Genomic DNA, 19,351 nt, shown 5'->3' with positions numbered 1-19,351 from the left:
CTTTAGAAAAATCAAAATTTCCCTCTTCTTCTCTTTTTCTTAATGTAGATGAATTAGATGTTTTAAAATTGAGGTTGGTGTGCAATTATTTATAGTAAGCACACTAGCTGGAAATTTGCCGTCATGAGGCAGCAGAGTAGAAAGTACTAACTTTATATTAAATACTAATATTTAGGTTTGTGTGGTTTTACAAATGGTATTTAATTTTAATGTCTAAATGTATTTCCATTTAAAAGACTGTATATTTTAATGACTTGTTCTGTGAAACATGTCCAGGTCTTGACTCTGCACTTATTTGCAACCTTGGATGCCACACAAAGGAACAGACCTGACTCAGTAGCACACTAAGCAAAGTATAGTCAAGGTCACTTCTAAGTGCTTCAGCAGGTCAAGTAAGACCTACACTGTACTATCCCATTATAGAATGGCTCTGAAGGAGGGGATCTGTTGGAAATGAACTTGCTTGCAGACCCACCATTTCACATTTCTTGAGCTTTTCAAATACCCATATTTTAATATAAGCCTCTCGTGCTCTCATTTTCTCCCCGATCCCAAATTTAAAAAAAAAAAGAAGAAGAAGAAGAAGAAGAAGAAGGAAAGGAAAAAAAGAAAAGAAAAAGGAAAAGGAAAAAAACAAACCTCAATCAACTATGGTAATAGATTTCAGACATGGGCTTTAGTGCATGACTCAAGAGGTCACATGTTTGTCCTGCACCCAAACAGGCTGTGCACATTTCTGCATGTTTCTTAAATGTTATTTGACTGTTGCTACTGGTAATAACAACAGAAAAATACTTGGTTCAGTGGAACATTTATCAAAGACTCAAGGGCTTATTCAATGCCTTCATGTGCCAGGGATGTAGGGGTGGATATTAGATGAAAGCCATGTCCTCTGTCCCTTGAAATCTCAGTCTTATGGGGAAGACTTTGAGTTCTGTACTCAGCAGTTAATTCCTGAGCTGTAACATTCAGCAGTGAACAAGACAAGTATGACAGACATAGTTGCTATCTTCATGGAGCTTCTAGTTGTATTTCAGGGTCATAAAAACTAGAAAGTTGTCTGTGCAAAATACTATTATATTAAAAAAAATACTATTATATTAGTTGGGATAGGTCAGGTTATGCTGCAGTAACAAGTGATCTGAAAGTTTCAGCAGCTTAAAACAGTGGCAGACTATAACCTGTGCAACAAATCCAGCTGTGGCCTGTTTTTTTTTAATGTTCTGCAAGCTAATGAAGGCTTTTATTTTTCTAGATCGTTGTTTAAAAAAAAAAAAGAGGAATATGTGACAAAAATCACATGTGGCTCTTGAAGCCTTAACTATTTATTATCTGGCCCTTTACAGAAGAAGCTTGTCCTTGGGGCACCTGGCTGGCTCAGTTGGAAGAACATGCCACTCTCTGTCTCTAGGTCCTGAGTTTCAGGTCCATGTTGGGTGTAGAGAGTACTTAAAATAAATAAATAAATAAATAAATTTTTATATTTTTAAAAAAGAAAAGAAAACATTTGCCCACCCTGGCTTAAAATAGCAAGGTTTCTATCTTAGCTCATATTCTGTGTGTGATGTCGGTCACTAAGCGTGCTGTGCTCAGAGACCCAGGCTGCCTGAAGCTCCTTTACACCTGCTTCAACATTGTGGAGGCAGGAAAGCAAAAGCACGGCAACTGTACCTCTGCTCTTAAAACTTCTGCCCTGACTTCATGGGTCAAAGCAAGTCAAGTTTAAAAGGGTGAAGATGTATTCCTCTTCCCCAGAGAATGTAGTCTATCATAACTTTCAGGTGCAAGGGAAAATGTGATTGACTCTGTCTGTGGGGTCTTCAGGTGAGGAGTTGAGCAGGAAAGAATTCCAGGCATGGGCTACAGCGATACAAAAGATTAGAGAACCGAAGTGGTACAGTGTGCCTAGGCACACATTGATGTTCAATGTGTCAAGACAATAGGGACTGTGGTGGGTGAGGAGCTTGGGCATTGATGTTTAGTCAGAGACTTATCTTTAGAAGTTTCTAGACTGGAAATAATGTGATCAGATATGGGGTGGGGAGGATAATTGTAATAGCAGGGTAGGGTCACCATAGGGAAAGACTGGAGACAGATCCCCAGTTCAGGACATGTATTAGTTAAGATCTGTTCGGATGCAAAAAGCCAGAATAACAATGACTTATGCTGTAAGGACATGTAATGATCTCATAACAAGGGGTCTGGAGGTGGGCAGTTCTAGTGCTGGTTTAACAATTCAAGGAGGTCAACCATGATCTAGGCATTTCTATCTTTTCCCTCCATTATCCTCAGCAGATTGGCCAGAGCTCCAGGCATCATTACCACATTCAGACAGGAAGTAGGATGACAGCTAGGTTAAAAAAAACCAATTCTGTTCTTCAAATTTAAGTCTTCAAAAGACTTAAAGAAAGTCTTTCAGAAAAAAAAAAAAAAAAAGAAAGAAAGTCTTTCAGTCCCATTATATATCTTACTTTTGTTGGCCAAAGCCAAGTCATGTTACCACCCCCAGATATAAGGGACATGGTCTAGGTGAACTTTCAGCCTCTATAGTTGGGGCTAAGAAAGGGATAAAGGGGTGGCTAATGGCTTTTTTTTTTTTTTAAGATTTTATTTATTTATTAGACAGAGGCACAGTGAGAGAGGGAACACAAGCAGGCAGAGGAAGCATTGAGCCTGATACGGGACTTGATCCCAGGACCCTGGGACCACGACCCGAGCCGAAGGCAGATGCCTAATGACTGAGCCACCCAGGCTCCCCTAATGGCGTTTTGAGAGCTTGTCCTCAGTATTTGCTGCCAAAGGCCCTTGCAGTTGTCCAGGGAGGATGTAATGTGAGTTTGACCTATGGCAGCAGCAGAAGAGGATATTGCAGAAGGATTAGATTCATCAATTATTTGAGACCCAGAATTTAAAAGATTTTGTGCTTAGTCAATGAGGTGTGAGAACAGTGAGAAAGAGTCTGAGTTTGTGAAGATTGTGACACCAGAGAATTGGGTGGGGGATTTAAGGTGTAAGGGTTTGGACATACTGCTTTAGAAATCTGATCATATCCTTTCCTGAGTAAAGTCCTTTAGATAGCTCCCTATGACATTCCTTAGGGTGCCCAAATTCCTTTCTTCATGATCTCACCTTTGCCCTTTACTCTAGCCTCATGGGACAAATTGCTCCCTCCTGAACAGACCATGCTGTGGTCCTATACCTCTGTGACTTCCAACATTGTGTTCTCTCTACCTGGAATGCCCTCTGCTACTCAATTCAAATGCCATTCCTCCAGGTGGCATCTTTGATGGCCACATCTGACAGGTGCTATTACTGGGCTCCTTAAGGATAGCAGGCTTGCCTTTCTCAGCACATAGGGCAGTGATTTATTGCCATTCCCTCCTTGAGGTAAAGGAAACTGGTTTTCTTGACTTTTTTCTTCCTCAGAAAGCACTTTATGATATTTATTGACTACATGGATAGACGAATGAATGTATGAACAAATGAACTAAAACATACCCAGGTAGAAATATTTAGAAACCAGTTACAAATGAAAAATGATGATTAGGGAAGCTAGTTGGGTTTGAGATCTTGACCTTGACAGTTAAGATTTTGTGGGAAGAGTGTTTAATATAAGAGGAAATGAGGATTAAAGTGAAATCAGGTGCATAAATGGGGAAAGTTATAAGCAATTCCCACTGACATTGCAGCAAATAATGTAACCCAAAGTATGAAAGAATTTACTCTACTGGATGTCAATAAAGTTTGAGAAATCAAATTAGACCTCTCTTGTATTGCTAGAGTCTTGGCATTTTAATTGTTTTCTAGAGGATTAGTGGATTTTAATTGTTATTGGTTGGTTCAGCCGCGGCTGAGAAATCTACGTCATTACAGGAAAAACGAATTAGTGTTACCTTCTGATAGGGAAGTCAAAGTCCTTCTATGCATATTATCTCATACCCCTCCAAAATCTCCTGACTAACTAGGCACATAATGAGTCTGTAGCTTTTGTAGGTCTCTTGATCTTTCTTTGAACATGTTGTGTGGTTTACTTCTCATAAACCAGATATAGTATCTTTTTGAGTCTAAGCCAACACAGAGCTTTGAGTGTTCTTAAAAGACTACAGACTATTGAGTCACTCATGTTGCATACCGTCGTGTAACATCTATGTAGTGAGGGTAGCCACACTATTTCTAGAATTTCTCTCAGTCAACAAATTACCTTCATGTCACTAGGAAAGCAAGAATATTTTCTGTCAAGCCCACCAGTTTCCATATATTGCTATTAGGTCATGTGAAATAGGGAAATAGTCAAATCTAATTTCTAAAAAATTTTCTAAAATTCTCACACCGCCAGTGGGTCATTCTGCAATTCTGAGATTTGAATAGCAGTTGGCTTCTAGGAAAAGATGAGAATGGTAGTCCCAAGAAAGTCCAAGCAGGACATCCAGAAAGATTTCAGGATGATGATGATTTTGACCAGATGATTGCTATGCTCTCCTGGTGGTATGGACTCACCTTAATTGACTGCATAAGTGAATAAGGGGGGCTTGGATATCTACCATCTTAGGAAAAAATTGGAACTAAAATCTTTCCACTGCTGGGTTTATATGGCCTATAAATGCACCAAAGGACAGGATAATAAAATTTGTTTTAGTGTGTGTTTTCATATGGGCATATTGGGTTATAATTTAGTTCTCTGAGGAATTTTTAATGTAAAGGGTAGAATCTGATGTGTTCTGGACATGTTTTTTTCATTTTGTGAGTTTTCCCAAAGTGCGTTCTCTAGAACAGCATGGTGAGTGGGTGGGAGTGCCTATTTTTACACAGACTAATTCAACAGTGCATGCTACTACACATCTGATCAGTCTGCCCAGCCTCCCAAGTGTACAGAACCCACTGGAGCCTTTTAAACTCTATAATCATGCCACAGTGTGTGTGTGTGTGTGTATGTGTGTGTGTATGTGTGTGAGAGAGAGAGAGAATGAGAAAGAGCAAGAGCCTGACTTCCTGTTTTTATAAGAATCTGACCCTTAGTACTCCTGTTTAATATCAGAACCATGTGTTTAAAAGTTTCATTCATTATTCCAAGTCATAGTAACCAGAACAAAGCCCACATTGGAAAGTGATTTTAGAAGAGCCCATATTTAGTAAGGACACTGGTTTCCCTGAGAATCTACTTTACTGGTAGATGACCTAGAGTGAAATGATGTTTGTGTATCAAAAGTATGGAGTCACCTAGAATTCGGAAAGTACTTTTATATCAGGAGTTGAATTTTTCATCCTACAACTCTTTTTTATAATAATTCTGTCAAAAGAAATCAATCAAATAATGATGCCGTTGAGAAAGGGAAATACATTTACTCTCTCTCATCCAGGGAAAGGCCTGCACTGGGGAAGGAAGCTTTGGAAGGGTGGGTGGCACAGTGGAAGAGCTCACACTAGGAATTTGAGTGGCTTTCGGAGGAGGAAGCACTGAAGAGGCAGGGGTTTGTTGAGCATCTTTCCAAGAACCCCTTATTTCCCCACAGAGCCCTACCTGGAGAGGATATTACTGATGATCTTGTCACGTGGGAGTTGGAAGTTGGCCTTCATTTACTGAGGCAGAAGGAAAGAGCCGAGAGGTAGAGAGATGAGAGAGGTTACAAGATGGATATCTTTCTGAACTAGGCATCAAGTAGATGCCTCTGTCATTGCCTGGCACTATAGAGATTTCAACTGATCATTTCCTGAAATTGTCACAGTCACTCATGGTTTTTATTTTACTCAGAAAAAACATTTTTATCATGGTGAAAATTTTAGCTGTGCTTTGAAGGAAAGGAGGAACCACCCATAGCTACATCTCTTAAGCATTTACTATGGGATGAAAGTTATATGTTCATTACCTCACCCAATATCTCAGGCATATTCCCATTCTCACAGTTAATGAAAAGAGTTAGAGAGGTTAGAAAACTCGCTTAAATCACCCAGCTAATAGGTTGACAGTACCAGGGATGAACTACATCTGGCTCTAATGTTCATCTCTTCATCAACTCTCTTTATAGTATTCCCCCAGAAAGATCAATTCAGGTAAAGAAGAAGACATCCTTGTGGGCATGGGGGGCTCATAATCAAGAACTGTGTTGAATGAATTGGAGGAATCCAATAGTTTCGTTGAGGTGGACATTTTAAGTTGCGCAATATTGACAGGGATCTCTCATCTGAACATGGCCTGCAGGGTCTTGCATCATCTGGCCATGCCCCTCATTGTCTACCCTCCCAACCAACCTGGCCTTTTTTTCAGTTCTTCAATTGACCATGCTCCCTTGATCACAGGACTTTCCCTCAGTTCCTTAATGGATCATGTTTCCTTGATCACAGGACTTTTGCACATGCCACTTCCTCTGCTGGATATCTCTTTTCCCACTTTCTCTTCTTACCTAGTTAACTCTTGTCCTCTGTTATGTATTCCCTTAATCACCATTTGTCACAGATTTTCCTGATCTGCTGTGTTTTCTGTGTTACTCTCTCATAGCATTATAGATCTACCTGATTTTTAGTGATCTTACCACAATTATAAATTTATGTATGTGATACTTTGTTTAATGTGTATCTCTACCATTGGTCCTATGGGCTATGTCAATATGGATAGTTTCTGATCTGGTTATGGGAGAAATGGATGAATCAGTGAGTAAAGGGACAGTATTGAAGGCCTAGGGCAGCTGGAAACTTCATAAACAATAGCAGTCAGGAGACATTCTGGCACTTATATGGGGGCTTGCTGTAATGAAGACAGGGGTTGGTAGATAATTCCATTGTTAAATACCCCGTGGAATGAATTAGAAAGAAAAGTTTTCTAGTGAGATGTACCTAGGTTCTTGCAGGAAAAGGGAGGGCCTGAGCTCCTGGTATATTTAAACTATGGTCACAGAATAAAAAGAAAGAGTCAGATACAAGAGGTGAGGAGTTAATGAACATAGGAGCAACAGGGAAGAGGCAGAGATTTCAAGCCCAGAAAATGGGGAAGATGAGATGCCATCTGCTGCTTGGGGTATCCTGGGTGACTGTGAATGATGAGCTCAGTCTGGGGTGTGAAGGCCCAGGTGCTGCTGCAGCTGGGAATGAACTGGCATGGCTTTGAATTTGGGAGCTACTGACACAGGTGGTGGGTGAAAGTGCCCTATGGAGAGGGATGGAAATACCTTATGACTCCTTGCAAAAGATAAGTTTCATAGGCTCTTTTTGAGAAAACGGAGTAGTTGAGTTATGAATCCAATGTCACATAGATAGTAAACGACAGAGCAAGAATCTAGGCACTCAACCAGAGGTCATACACATTTTCCATCTGAAGGTTGACAGCTATAGGCTGTAGCACAAACAGGCTACAGTTTTAGCATTTCCTATATCATTCATTCTATCAAAGGAGAGATTTTTTTTTTACTTATTTTTTTAGGCATAATGTGCTATATGTAAAATGTCATCTGTTGTCATTTTGAATTTCTATAATAGCACATGAATGCTTTTATGACCACAGTTTCTGAAATAAATCCTTTTCCTCTGCTCCAAATATGATCATGAATGTAGAAAGAGTAGTAGAAACATTACCACTACTACCAAAATCTTCCAAATGGCCAAACAATATTAGCTTTTGTTCTCTTTATGAATACTTTTCAACTACCTGTGTTTTTGTAGACATCCATCTGAGTTTCTGCCATTATCTACATTACGTAGAGTGAGTAGAACCCTTGTAAGTACCACTCCTTAGTTTTTGCCTTTCAAAATCAATGGTATTTTTATAAAAACAAGATAATTTCTATGTAGCACTAAGACTAAAAGTTAAAGGATTATTTTAGATTGTAAGTACATGAAGTCTATGTGTGCAAAAGTTATAGTGAGCTCCTAAAAATATTGATATGTTATACTATTTCTACTGATTTTCTCCAATACACACAAGGAGGAACGGGAAGATTAAAGCAAGCCGTCTAACTCATGAATAGTCCTTTTTTTAAATATTTGTTTATTTATTTGAGAGAGAGAGCCTGAGCAGAGGAGAATGGGTAAAAGCAGAGGGAGAGAGAGAATCTCAAGCAGACTTCCTGCTGTTTGTGGAGCCCAATATGGGGCACGTCCCAGGACTTTGAGATCATGACCTGAGCTAAAATCAAGAGTTGGATGCTTAACCAACTGAGCCACCCAGGTGCCCTTAACTTGTGAATAGTCTTAAAAAATACTTTGTAAAACTTAGCCTTCTACTATTTCTCATTACTGCTACTGAACTGAGAGGGCAGATAGATATATAATTAGATAATTAGATATTTAGATAGATAGATAGATAGATGATAGATATACATATATATTTGACCCTTGAACAACATGGGTTTGTATTGCACTCGTCCATTTATACATGGATTTTTTTTTTTTTTCAGTAAATACAGTTCAGGGTTGTAAGTGTATTTTTTCTTCCTTACGATTTTCTTAATATCATTTTTGTCTACTTTATTGTAAGAATACAATACATAATACTCATAATGTACAAAGTATGTTTGTTGGCTGTTTATGTTATAAGGCTTCTGGTCCATGGATGACTGTTACTAGTTAAGTTTTGGGAGAATCAAAGTTATATATGGATTTTTGACTGTGCTGGCCATTAGCACCCCTAAGCCTCATATTGTTCAAGGGTCAACTATGTATCCATATATTTATCAAAAGATATAGCTCTGTCAATATATAGTGATAACACAAAGTCTGGATCTTGCATACTAGTTAAGAATGATAAACACTAAATACATAAATGAATATTAAACAAAAACAGACCTCTTGTCACCCTTACGGTCCCATTTTTGCTCCAACAAGATCAAAGAAACTATCATGAGTCAGGAGAAACTCACCACACTGCAAGCACAAGTACGCCTTGGTAGGAAAGGAATTGCTCCCTGAAAGATGGTTCATAGAACGATAGAGCAGATGATAAAAAGCTTAAGTTCTCCTTAAAGAAGTTAGGGGCAAACAATATCTCTGGTATTGAAGAAGTGAATGTGTTCACAAACCTAGGAACAGAAATCCACTTTCACAACCTGAAAGTTCGGGAAGCCCTGGTGGTGAACACTGTCTCCATTACAGGCCATACTGAGAGCAGCTAACAGAAATGCTACCCAGTATCTTCAACCAACTTGGTGCAGACAGTCTGACTAGTTTACAAAAACTGGCTGAAGCTCTGCCCACACAGTGTGTGGATGGAAAACCACCACTTGTTACCAGAGAGGAGGATGATGATGAAGTTCCAGATCTTGGGGAGAATTTTGATGAGGCTTCCAAGAATGAAGCGGACCAATGAACTGAGCCATTTTCTTGAAGAAGATAAAACTTGAGGAAGTTACTGGGAGCTGCTATTTTATATTATGACTTCTTTTCAATGTTTTGTTCATGGATAAAATCTAGATCTCTAATATTTTTAAGGCCAAGTCCCTTGGACACTGCAGCTCTTCTCAGTGTTCGCTTAGACACAATTCATTCTTTGCCGCTAATTAAGCTGACAAAGTCTGGGGATAAAGTTGGAAACAAGGTTAATAAAGTTCTTTTCCTCATAGACGGTTTTATTTTTTATTTCATTGACAATGATTTGTATACAGAAAGCAAAGTTGTTTTTAGAAAGCTAATCATGGCATGTAACATGTCTGGTAATCTTTGAAGAAATTTGATTAAAGATTTTAAATGATTTTAAATGGCAATATAATGTAAAAAAAATTAGATAATGAAAGATATGGACCAAATGTAAAAAGAGTATTAAATAAAGGGACAAATATTTATGATAGTATAGTCAAGAAAGACTTTTCTGAAAACCCAGACCTATATGGTCTTCTATACCTGGTAGGAGTTTGGGTTATATTCTTGGTTTTTATTAGAAGTCTTTGTTGAACTTTAACTGTGAGGGGTAGTCTCTGCTCTAGGTTTTCCCAAGATTATTTTGGCTCCAGCATGGAGAATTATGTTTTGGAGGGAGTGATAGCAGCACGAGTCCTGCTGAGGAGATCTTGTTCGGTAGTCTATGTGAACATGCATGGCGGTTTGGACTAAGGTGGTAGCAGTTGTATTAGTTATTGCTATGTAATAAATTGCTGCGAAATTTGGCAGCTGAAGAGACCATTTCTGAGGGCCAGGAATCCAGGAGCAGCTTAGCTGAGTGGTTCTGGCTCAGGGTGTCTTAAGAGAATTCAGTGAAGCTGTCAGCTGGGGCTGCATCTGAAGCCTTGACTCAGGGTGAAGCGTGGACACTCACATGACTGGCAGGTAGGCTCTGGAGTTTGGCTGCAGCTGGGCCTCTCGTCCTCCGGGCTGCTCTACTCTATCTGGCCTTTCAGCAGAATAGCCTGAACTATTTTACATGACTTAGGCAAGGATTTCTTAGCTATAACATCAAAACTGCAATATATAAAAGAAAAAGAAATTCAACAAAGCTTAAAGCTTCTGTTCTATGGAAGACATTAAAAGAATGAAAAGACAAGCTTCAGACTGGAAGAAAATATTTGCAAATCATATACCTGATAAAGAATTTGTACCCAACACTCAATCATAAGAAAACCCGATCAATATTAAAAAAAAAAAAAAATGAAAAAAAAAAGGACGCCTGGGTGGCTCAGTTGGTTGAGCGGCTGCCTTCGGCTCAGGTCATGATCCCAGCGTCCTGGGATCGAGTCCCACATCGGGCTCCTTGCTCCACAGGGAGCCTGCTTCTCCCTCTGCCACTCTGTCTGCCTGTGCTCACTCTCTCTCTCTCTCTCTCTGACAAATAAATAAATATAATATTAAAAAAAAAATGAGAAAACCCGATCAAATAATGGGCCATGTTTTGAATGGGTATGTCACTAAAGAAGATGCACAGATGACAAATAAGTACATGAAAAATGTTCAAAACTATTAGCCATTAGGGAAGTGCAAATTAAAGCTATATTGAGATTTCACTACATACTTACTAGAATGTTTAATTAAAAAAACAACAACAACAACTGACAACAGGGACACCGGGCTGGCTCAGTTGGTAGACCATGTGACTCTTGCTCTCATGGTCATGAGTTCAAGCCCTACCTTGAGCCTAGAGCTTACATGAGGGAAAAAAAAAATCCAAAATAAATAAATAAAATATGTACATAAGTAAGTAAATAAATAAATCTGACAATACCATATGCTGCTAGGCATTAGAAGCAACTAGAACTCATACATTTCTGGTGAGAAAGCACTGGAAAATATATTGGTTTGACAGTTTTTAAAAAACTTAACCATACACTTATTGTATTATCCAGTAATCTCACTGAAACAAATTTGTTAAAAAAGAAAGTAAAAATTATGTTTGCAAAGATTTGTATGCAAGTATCGTACTTACTAACTTACTTACTTACTTCAACTTGGACCACTAGCACAATCTTGAATAAGAATGGTGAGAGGGAACATTCTTGCCTTGTTTGTTTTTTTCTTTTCTTTTTGTATCCTTCAGTTAATACTACCTTGTAATAATTTTTAATATCTTATCAGAAGTCTTATCTTTTTATCAAAATCCATGGCTCCTTTTGTTTCTATTAAGTATGTTAATTTTATACTTAGTTTGTGAAATCCAAAATATTTGGAGGCATTTGATTGAAATTACATAAGTTAGTTTAGAAAGAATGGCATCTATGTAATATTGAGAATTCTAATCCATGATCTTGGAGTTTCTCTCCATTAATTTTAGTCTTTAATGACTGTAACAAAATTATATAATTTTCCCTGCATCAATCTTTGATGTCTTTTATCATATTAATCCTGGATATTTGTTTCTCTGCCATTGTAGTAGTGTGTTCTCTTCTCCTCCTCCTTTTTTGTCTCCATCTTCTTCTTCTTTGTCTTTATCTTCTTCAGAAGGAAAAAAAATGTTTTTGCTTTATTTTAAGAATTCAGTTATGAAAGGCACATTAAACAATTTATGTAGCAATCTCATCGAAGTGTATAGCAATATATTAACAAGCTCGCCACATCTTTTATTTGTTTTCTTTTTTTTAATAGATATAATTGACACATGCCATGTTATTACTTTCAGGTGTAAAACATAATAATTTGATGTTTGTATATGTAGTAAAATGATCACTACAACAAATCTAGTTGACATCCAGCTTTGTTTTGTTTTGTTTTTAAATATTTTTATTTACTTATTTGAGAGAGACAGAGATAGCAACAGAGATAGAGCAGGAGCAGGGTGGAGACAGAGAAGCAAGGAAGCCCCAACATGGTTCTGAGCAGGGAGCCCTGATGTGGGGCTTGATTCCAGGACCCTGAGATCATGACCTGAGCTGAAGGCAGAGGCCTGATGACTGAGCCACCAAGGCGCCCCATGTTTTTGAACTTGAAAGAAAAATATTCACATTAAGTAGAGAATTAGTTGTAGCTTTTTATAGATGCCTTTTATCAGGTTAAGGAAGTACATACCTATTTATACTTTTATGGAAAGAACAGATGTTGAGTTTTGTCAAATTCTTTTCATACATATAATCGTATGATTTTCCTTCTTTAATGTGCTGATTTGGTGAACTCTACTGATTGACTTTTAAAGGTTGAATTAGCTTTGCATTTCTGGCATAATGGCCCTTATGTATTATCATTTTTATCTATGTCTAGATTTTACTTGCTTATATATTTTTTGATTCTGTGTGTGTGTGTGTGTGTGTGTGTGTGTGTGTATTTTCATGGGGGATTTTGTTCTGTATTTTCTTTTAATGTCTTTGGCTTTGGTCTCAGAGTAATCTTGGCTTTATTAAATGAGTTTGGAAGTGTTCTCTTCTATTTTCTGGTAGAGTTTATGTAAAATCGATATTTATTCCTTAAATGTTTGGTAGAATTTGTTATTGAAATGATCTGGGCCTGGTTTTTCTTTGTTGGTAGTACTGTGTTTTGATAAGGATTTGGGGCTTTAGATTTAAGTAACCCCAGATTCACATCTTACTGTTAATTTCTGCTTGTAAGACCTTGGGGCAAGTTACTCAATCTCTAAGTAACCTGAGCCTCAGTTTTCTCATTTATAAAATGGGTGGCTGCGAAGACTGAATAATAAGCATCAGTTGTTCAATCTGTATTATCCTGAGTTTATATACGTTAACTTATTCAGATTTTGTTATTGTGTCATACTATTTACTACTATTTATGCTGTTATAATCCTTATTTTAGAGGTCAGAAAACTACTGCAAAGGGAGATTAAATAATTTACCCAGAGTTACTCTGGTAGCACATGATGGAGCCAAGATTTGAACTGAGGCTGGTTCCTGAGTTCTTGCTTTAAGTGCTAAGCTGCACTAACCATAATAACAACTGTCTTTCAGGATTGCTAGCAGTATTCAATTAGGCAATTCATGCAAGCAGCTCAATTTGTGTTATTTCAAAGTTGTTTAGTAAGTGGGTATTGTTACTAATAATGTGAATTACTGTTAGTTTGAAGTCTAACTACTTTGGAATATTTTCAACCTGAAAGACATATTAGTATAGACACATTATTAAATACCTTTATTAAAGTTCACTGCAGGGGTGCCTGGGTCGCTAAGTTGGTTAAGCATCTGCCTTCAGCTCAGGTCATGATCCCAGGGTCCTAGGATCGAGAGTCCCCATGTTAGGCTCCCTGTTCAGTGGGGAGCCTGCTTCTCTCTCTCTGCAGCTCCCCCTGCTTTGCTCTCTCTCTCTCTTTTCTGACAATTAAATAAATAAAATCTTTTTTAAAAAAGGACACTGCAGTAAAATATTTTTTTTATTTTAAATTTTTTTTTTTTAAGATTTTATTTATTTGCCAGCAAGAGAGAGAGAGAGTACACACAAGCAGGCAGAGAGGCAGGCAGAGGCAGCGAGAGAAGCAGGCTCCCCGCCGAGCAAGGAGCCCGATGCGGGACTCGATCCCAGGACCCTGGGATCATGACCTGAGCCGAAGGCAGCGGCTTAACCAACTGAGCCACCCAGGCGTCCCATGCAGTAAAATATTATAAACATTTGGTGCCCTGTACAAAGTGATATTGTGAACACCAAATCTTATTCGGCATAGCACCTTGAATTCTTGCGCTGGTTCAGCACAGTCTTTTTGTGTAATCCTGGTAATTAAATCTCTCAAAGTGTTAGAGGCTATGAAGAATATTTGTTTCCATCACTTTGACCTAAGTTGTTGAGTGGTTTAAAAAAGAGAAGTATCTAAAGATGCTTTGAAAAGTATAGCTAGTGCTTGGGTGCCTGGGTGGCTCAGTGGGTTAAGCCTCTGCCTTCGGTTCAGCTCAGGTCATGGTCTCAGGGTCCTGGGATCGAGCCCTGCATTGAGCTCTTGGCTCAGCAGGGATCCTGCTTCCCCCCCTCTCTCTGCCTGCCTCTCTGCCTACCTGTGATCTCTCTCTCTCTGTCAAATAAATAAAATAAAATCTTTAAAAAAAAAGTACAGCTAGTGCTCATATTAAATATAAATATTTGGTGTTCTAAGTTAAAAATCAAAATCATTTGTTGATATATATTTTGAGATGATTCTCAATATCATTATTTACTGTGATAGTACAGTTAGATGCCATTTAATATCAGATTTTCAGGTCTCTATGGTGGTTATTCAGGCTTACCTTATTTTAGATTTTTTTTTTTCCCTGTCCAAATGAGGTGGTGCCTGGCATATGCCAAAATATCAGATTCATTTTATTTATTTGAAACTTATGAAGATAACCTAAAAAGTGGAATAACAAGTTTAATAAGTACTTTGCCCTACTTTTCAGTCAGCAAAACTTATTTTAGCTTTTTAGTGATAAATCTCATTATTTCAAAATATCTAGCACAGCAGCCTATTTTATGCATGTGATTAATTAAGACTGCGAGTGGTGTGGAAGATTGGTACATGGCACGTTTTGACAGAAGGTTAAAGCTTTCTGTTGTGAACTTTAATAGTTATTGTGCAGAATGTCAAAAGCTAAGGAACCATGATAATAATAACATTGCGTTTTTTTGTGAATTATAGCTGACTTTGGGCTGGCAAAGCAAAAACAAGAAAACAGTAAACTCACGTCTGTTGTTGGAACAATCCTGTATTCCTGGTAAGGACAATTATTTTATGGTTCTCAAACAGCACACCTTACTGTTTGGGGCTTTAGTTTCATGTGTTGGCTTGCAAAGGAAAGATGATTTTAGGAAAAGGAGCTTATTTAATGTTTTCCTCTATTACCCAGATAATACACACGTACACAAGTATACATCATTATGTGTGTTTGAAATAACAACAAGAAATTGTCTTTAGGGTAACTCTGCCCCTCATGGAGACTACTTTTATTACTTATAAATTGAAACATTCCTTGGCACATAGTAGGTGTGAAATTGTTGTTGAAGGATCTGTGAAGGAACTAACAGACTCACTACTCACCATGACACTTGGAATATTTTATTGTACCTGCTCGAAAAAGGACTGTTTTTCTCTGTCTTCCTGTAAACATTCAAGGGCAGGAGAAAGGTTTTTTGTGTACTAATACGTATCCTGGCACCCACGAGATAATAGGTGCTGAATACATTTTATTGAGTGAATGAATAAATGGCGACATATATACTTAGACCTATGTTTATAAAGTTGGTTGCTTCTTGGGTAAATGGGTGTTTATATTTTGATGAATTGAAACACTTTAACTTATTTAGCATGCTTTGAGGGTTCCTTTACAATCCATTAATTATTAAGCAGTGAGAATCTTCTTTTGCTGATCACGTATCATTTGTCTGAATCTTTTCAAATTAGCAAGCAGATAGAGTCATCAGTAGACATAACACATTCAGGGAAATATTCTCAAATCTTATTCAGCAGGTCAAGCCATCTAGACACTTCGATCTTCTTTTTTAATCTACTCTGTTGTTGTGCAATTGATTCCCAGGGATAGGATTCTGAATAAATCTTCTCAAGGGAAGGTGAAAATTCTCTGTAAGTAACAGTCTCATTTTAAAAATGCCTTTCCTACAAGAATATTCAGAATAGTGTCAGGGTTCCTACCAGGATTCTGACCCTGTTGGCTAGTTATTCTCTCAAGTAATGACTGCAAATTTAGGATGTTCCCTAATAAACTGAGTGACATGTCCAGTTCCTTTTGAATTTTCTGTATCTTCATTTTCTGAGTTTGTGAATTGGACAAAAATAAAGCAGATGTATTTCATGGTCCCTCCCTGCTCTGAGTCTCATACCTTCTGCCTTTTTCTTTAATTGTCTTTTTAGCCATCCCCAAAGTGTTTCCCACCAAATTCTGTAATCTTTGTTTAATCCTGAACTTCTCTGAGAGTATTAATGTAGACATAGGATGCCTGTTCCTGCCTTCTGGAGGCCCAAGCGTTTGATGAGTCTGATGTTCCCCTGTCCTTTGTTCTTTCTTTTGCCTTTGCTTCCTCAAATATTACCTTATTTAATGGAAGAAAGTTCTCTTTATCTACTTTTGTAGGAAGTGCCTCAGAGCATTCTTTATTCTATAGCTCAGCTGCTAGATAAATGGTTTGTGGACACTGGACTGATTGTGCTAGAACAGAAGGTCAATAAAAGCTCCTTTTCTTCCTCTGATTTGATTCATTATGAAGCAGGTCATTGTTATCCTTCTCATGGAAAATAGTCTCCAAATATGGTCCTTGGTTCTGGTTTTTATCTGTATGTCTTACTTCAATTCCAGAGTCCAAGACTGCACACTATCTTCAATGGCATTTTCAGAGCAAATTTAAGAGTTTGAAGTTGTGAGAAACATTTTAGGCATGTTCTTCATGGAACACTTATTTGGGATTTCTGGATAATAAGCAATTATGAGCTAAAATGAATGGAAAACTTTGACTAATCCTGGAATGGGAATTCTTTGAGACTTTATTGCTTAGTATAATCCCATTCACATTATGACATTAGATAATTTAAAGGAAAGCTGGGGAAGTTTCCATTGGATGGATGATAATAAGCCTGTAGGTAAACTTGGACAAGCAGAGACAAAGTGAAGGATAACCAACATCTTGCATTCTTAAAAATGCGGTAATTAACTCAGAACTCTTAAATGGCATAAAACAGTTCAGTAACTTCCATTTGCTAACTATTTAAAGACCAAGTCTTCAGTGTGGCTACAAGCCCACAACCCTGCATGTTCTAGCCCCTGCCAAGTCATCATCTTTACTTTAGCCCTGCCCTCACTCTATTGATTTTTAGCTGCTGCACCTGTATTCCTACTGACCACAGGGCCTTGGCACATGCTGCTCCCTCTGCTTGGAATACTCCCCACTGGCCATCTGGTTAAATCTTTTTCATCCTCCATCTCTCTGCTGGAGTGTTGTCTTCTCTGGAGAAACCTCTTAGCCAACACGTATTTTCCCTGATCTACATACTTCATGCACTTTTCTTTCATATGGTTGAATTTTTCACTTGTTTTGTGATATGCCTTGGATGATTTTGCTCACCACTATCCCCACCCAAGAGTCTGGTATTTTATAGGCTCACAAGAAGTATTTATTATATGAATGATCTAATACTTGCATGGTTATGAACAGTACTTGACACAATGAGCAATAAAGAAAATTGCTTCTTGGGGCGCCTGGGTGGCTCAGTGGGTTAAAGCCTCTGCCTTCGGCTCAGGTCATGATCCCAGGGTCCTGGGATCGAGCCCCACATCGGGCTATCTGCTCGGCAGGGAGCCTGGTTCCCCCTCTCTCTCTGCTGCCTCTCTGCCTACCTGTGATCTCTGTCTGTGAAATAAATAAATAAAAATCTTTAAAAAAAAAAAAAAGAAAAGAAAATTGCTTCTTTCAACTGTAACAAAATTTTAAACTTCTATCTCTCTCCCCATGTGCTGTTTCTTCAGATCTTCAAAATGCTCCTACATGGGGGCGCCTGGGTGGCTCAGTGGGTTAAAGCCTCTGCTTTCAGCTCAGGTCATGATCCCAGGATCCTGGGATCGAGCCCCACATCGGGCTCTCTTCTCCGTGGAGAGCCTGCTTCCTCCTCTCTCTCCCTGCCTGGCTCTCTTGCCTACTTGTAATCTGTCTGTCAAATAAATAAATAAATAATCTAAAAAAAAAAAAAATGCTCCTACATGGTTTCTCTTTCTCCAGCTAGCCACAGAGTTTATGTCCTTACTTCCTTCTGGTATCTGCTTTAATGTCACTTCTGGAGGGAGGTTTTCCTGATCACCTACCCCAAACAGCAGTCTCCTTCTGACTGTCCCTTACTCTTGCTTCATATTTTCATAGCATCTGCCTCTATCTGACATTATGTCATATTTTAATTGATCTATCCTATGTCTCTCCCACTAAAACACAAACTCCATGATGGTGGGGCTGTTGTTGACTTTGTTCACTGCTGTTTCCCTGGGGCTTGAAGAACAGACTTACAGAATCTTAATAAATGTTTTGAATTATTAAAATGAAAAAAAATTTTAAGTGAAAATGAGTCATTCTGGTTTTTTTTGTTTGTCTGAAATGCCTTTTTTTTAAACTTTATTAAGTAATTGGGAAAATGGATACACAAAGTTGAATATATTTAAAATATACAACACAATGATTTGATTTACATATACATCATGGGATGATTATTAAGATCAGGATAATTAACACATCCATCCACATAGTTAACTTTCTTCTGTTGTGTTCTTGCAACAATGCTCAAGCTCTACTCTCAGCAACTTTTTAGCAAACAATACCATATTATTAATCACAGACACATACTGTACCTTAGCTCCTTGGAACTCTTTCTTCTTATAACTGAAATTTTGTATCCTTTGATCTACATCTCCCCATTTCTCCCTTCCCGCAGCCCTGAACAACCATCACTCTACTCTCCGTTTTTATGAAATCAGCTTTTTTTTTTTTTTTTGGTCTTTGTCTGGCTTATTTCACTTAGCGTACACTTAGCATATTATCCCCTAGGTTCATTTATGTTGTTGCAAATGGCAGGATTTCCTTCCTTTTAATGGGTAAATAATATTCCATTGTATAAATATTCCATATTCTATATTTTAATATGATGAAAAATCCATGTGTGTTTTTATCAGGGTCTAAAGCACTAATATATTTTTTAATTTTTCTGACTTTTGCCTTCATGAAGGTTAAAGGGAATATTTTTAGTTTGAAACAGTAAGTACTTTGGTGCCAGGGACTGCTGTATTTTTTCCTATTTATTTACTTTATATCTTTCATAGTTACCAGAACAGTGACTAATGGGATCATGCAGGATATTATCATTTAAAAAAATAAAATGTGGAATGATTAGAAGTTATTGAGACAGGTGTTCTTCTATGACTGATAAATTGGTCCTAAGGGAAATTGCTAAAGAAGAATTTTAAAGAATGGGAGCATAATTGGAAAAAGGATGTGAAATTGGCAGGCAGATTGGTCGGGTCATTATTGAAAGCATAGGCTCTGGAATCAGACT

General features: G+C 37.9%; 1 protein-coding gene and 1 pseudogene across 9 annotated transcripts in view; both read left to right on the top strand.

Moving 5' to 3' along the window:
- The window catches only part of NEK10 (NIMA related kinase 10), a gene marked incomplete at its 3' end in the record, with an annotated part of 201,020 nt that overhangs the window by 61,065 nt on the left and 120,604 nt on the right, over positions 1-19,351 (top strand). For all 8 annotated transcript variants that reach the window (XM_080824601.1, XM_080824599.1, XM_080824596.1 and 5 more), the window contains one exon: positions 14,948-15,023. In XM_080824601.1, the coding sequence (XP_080680727.1) occupies positions 14,948-15,023 (76 nt within the window). The remainder of the gene's footprint in view (positions 1-14,947; positions 15,024-19,351) is intronic.
- LOC308351231 (transcription factor BTF3-like) lies at positions 6,595-9,292 on the top strand (annotated as a pseudogene). The gene is made up of 2 exons: positions 6,595-6,645; positions 8,812-9,292. The product of its transcript is annotated as a transcription factor BTF3-like (transcript).

The sequence above is a fragment of the Martes martes genome (assembly GCF_963455335.1).
Source record: "Martes martes genome assembly, chromosome: 1".
NCBI lineage: Eukaryota > Metazoa > Chordata > Mammalia > Carnivora > Mustelidae > Martes > Martes martes.
The sequence above is the reverse complement of the archived record's forward strand: the minus strand, read 5'-3'. Positions and strand labels throughout refer to the sequence as shown.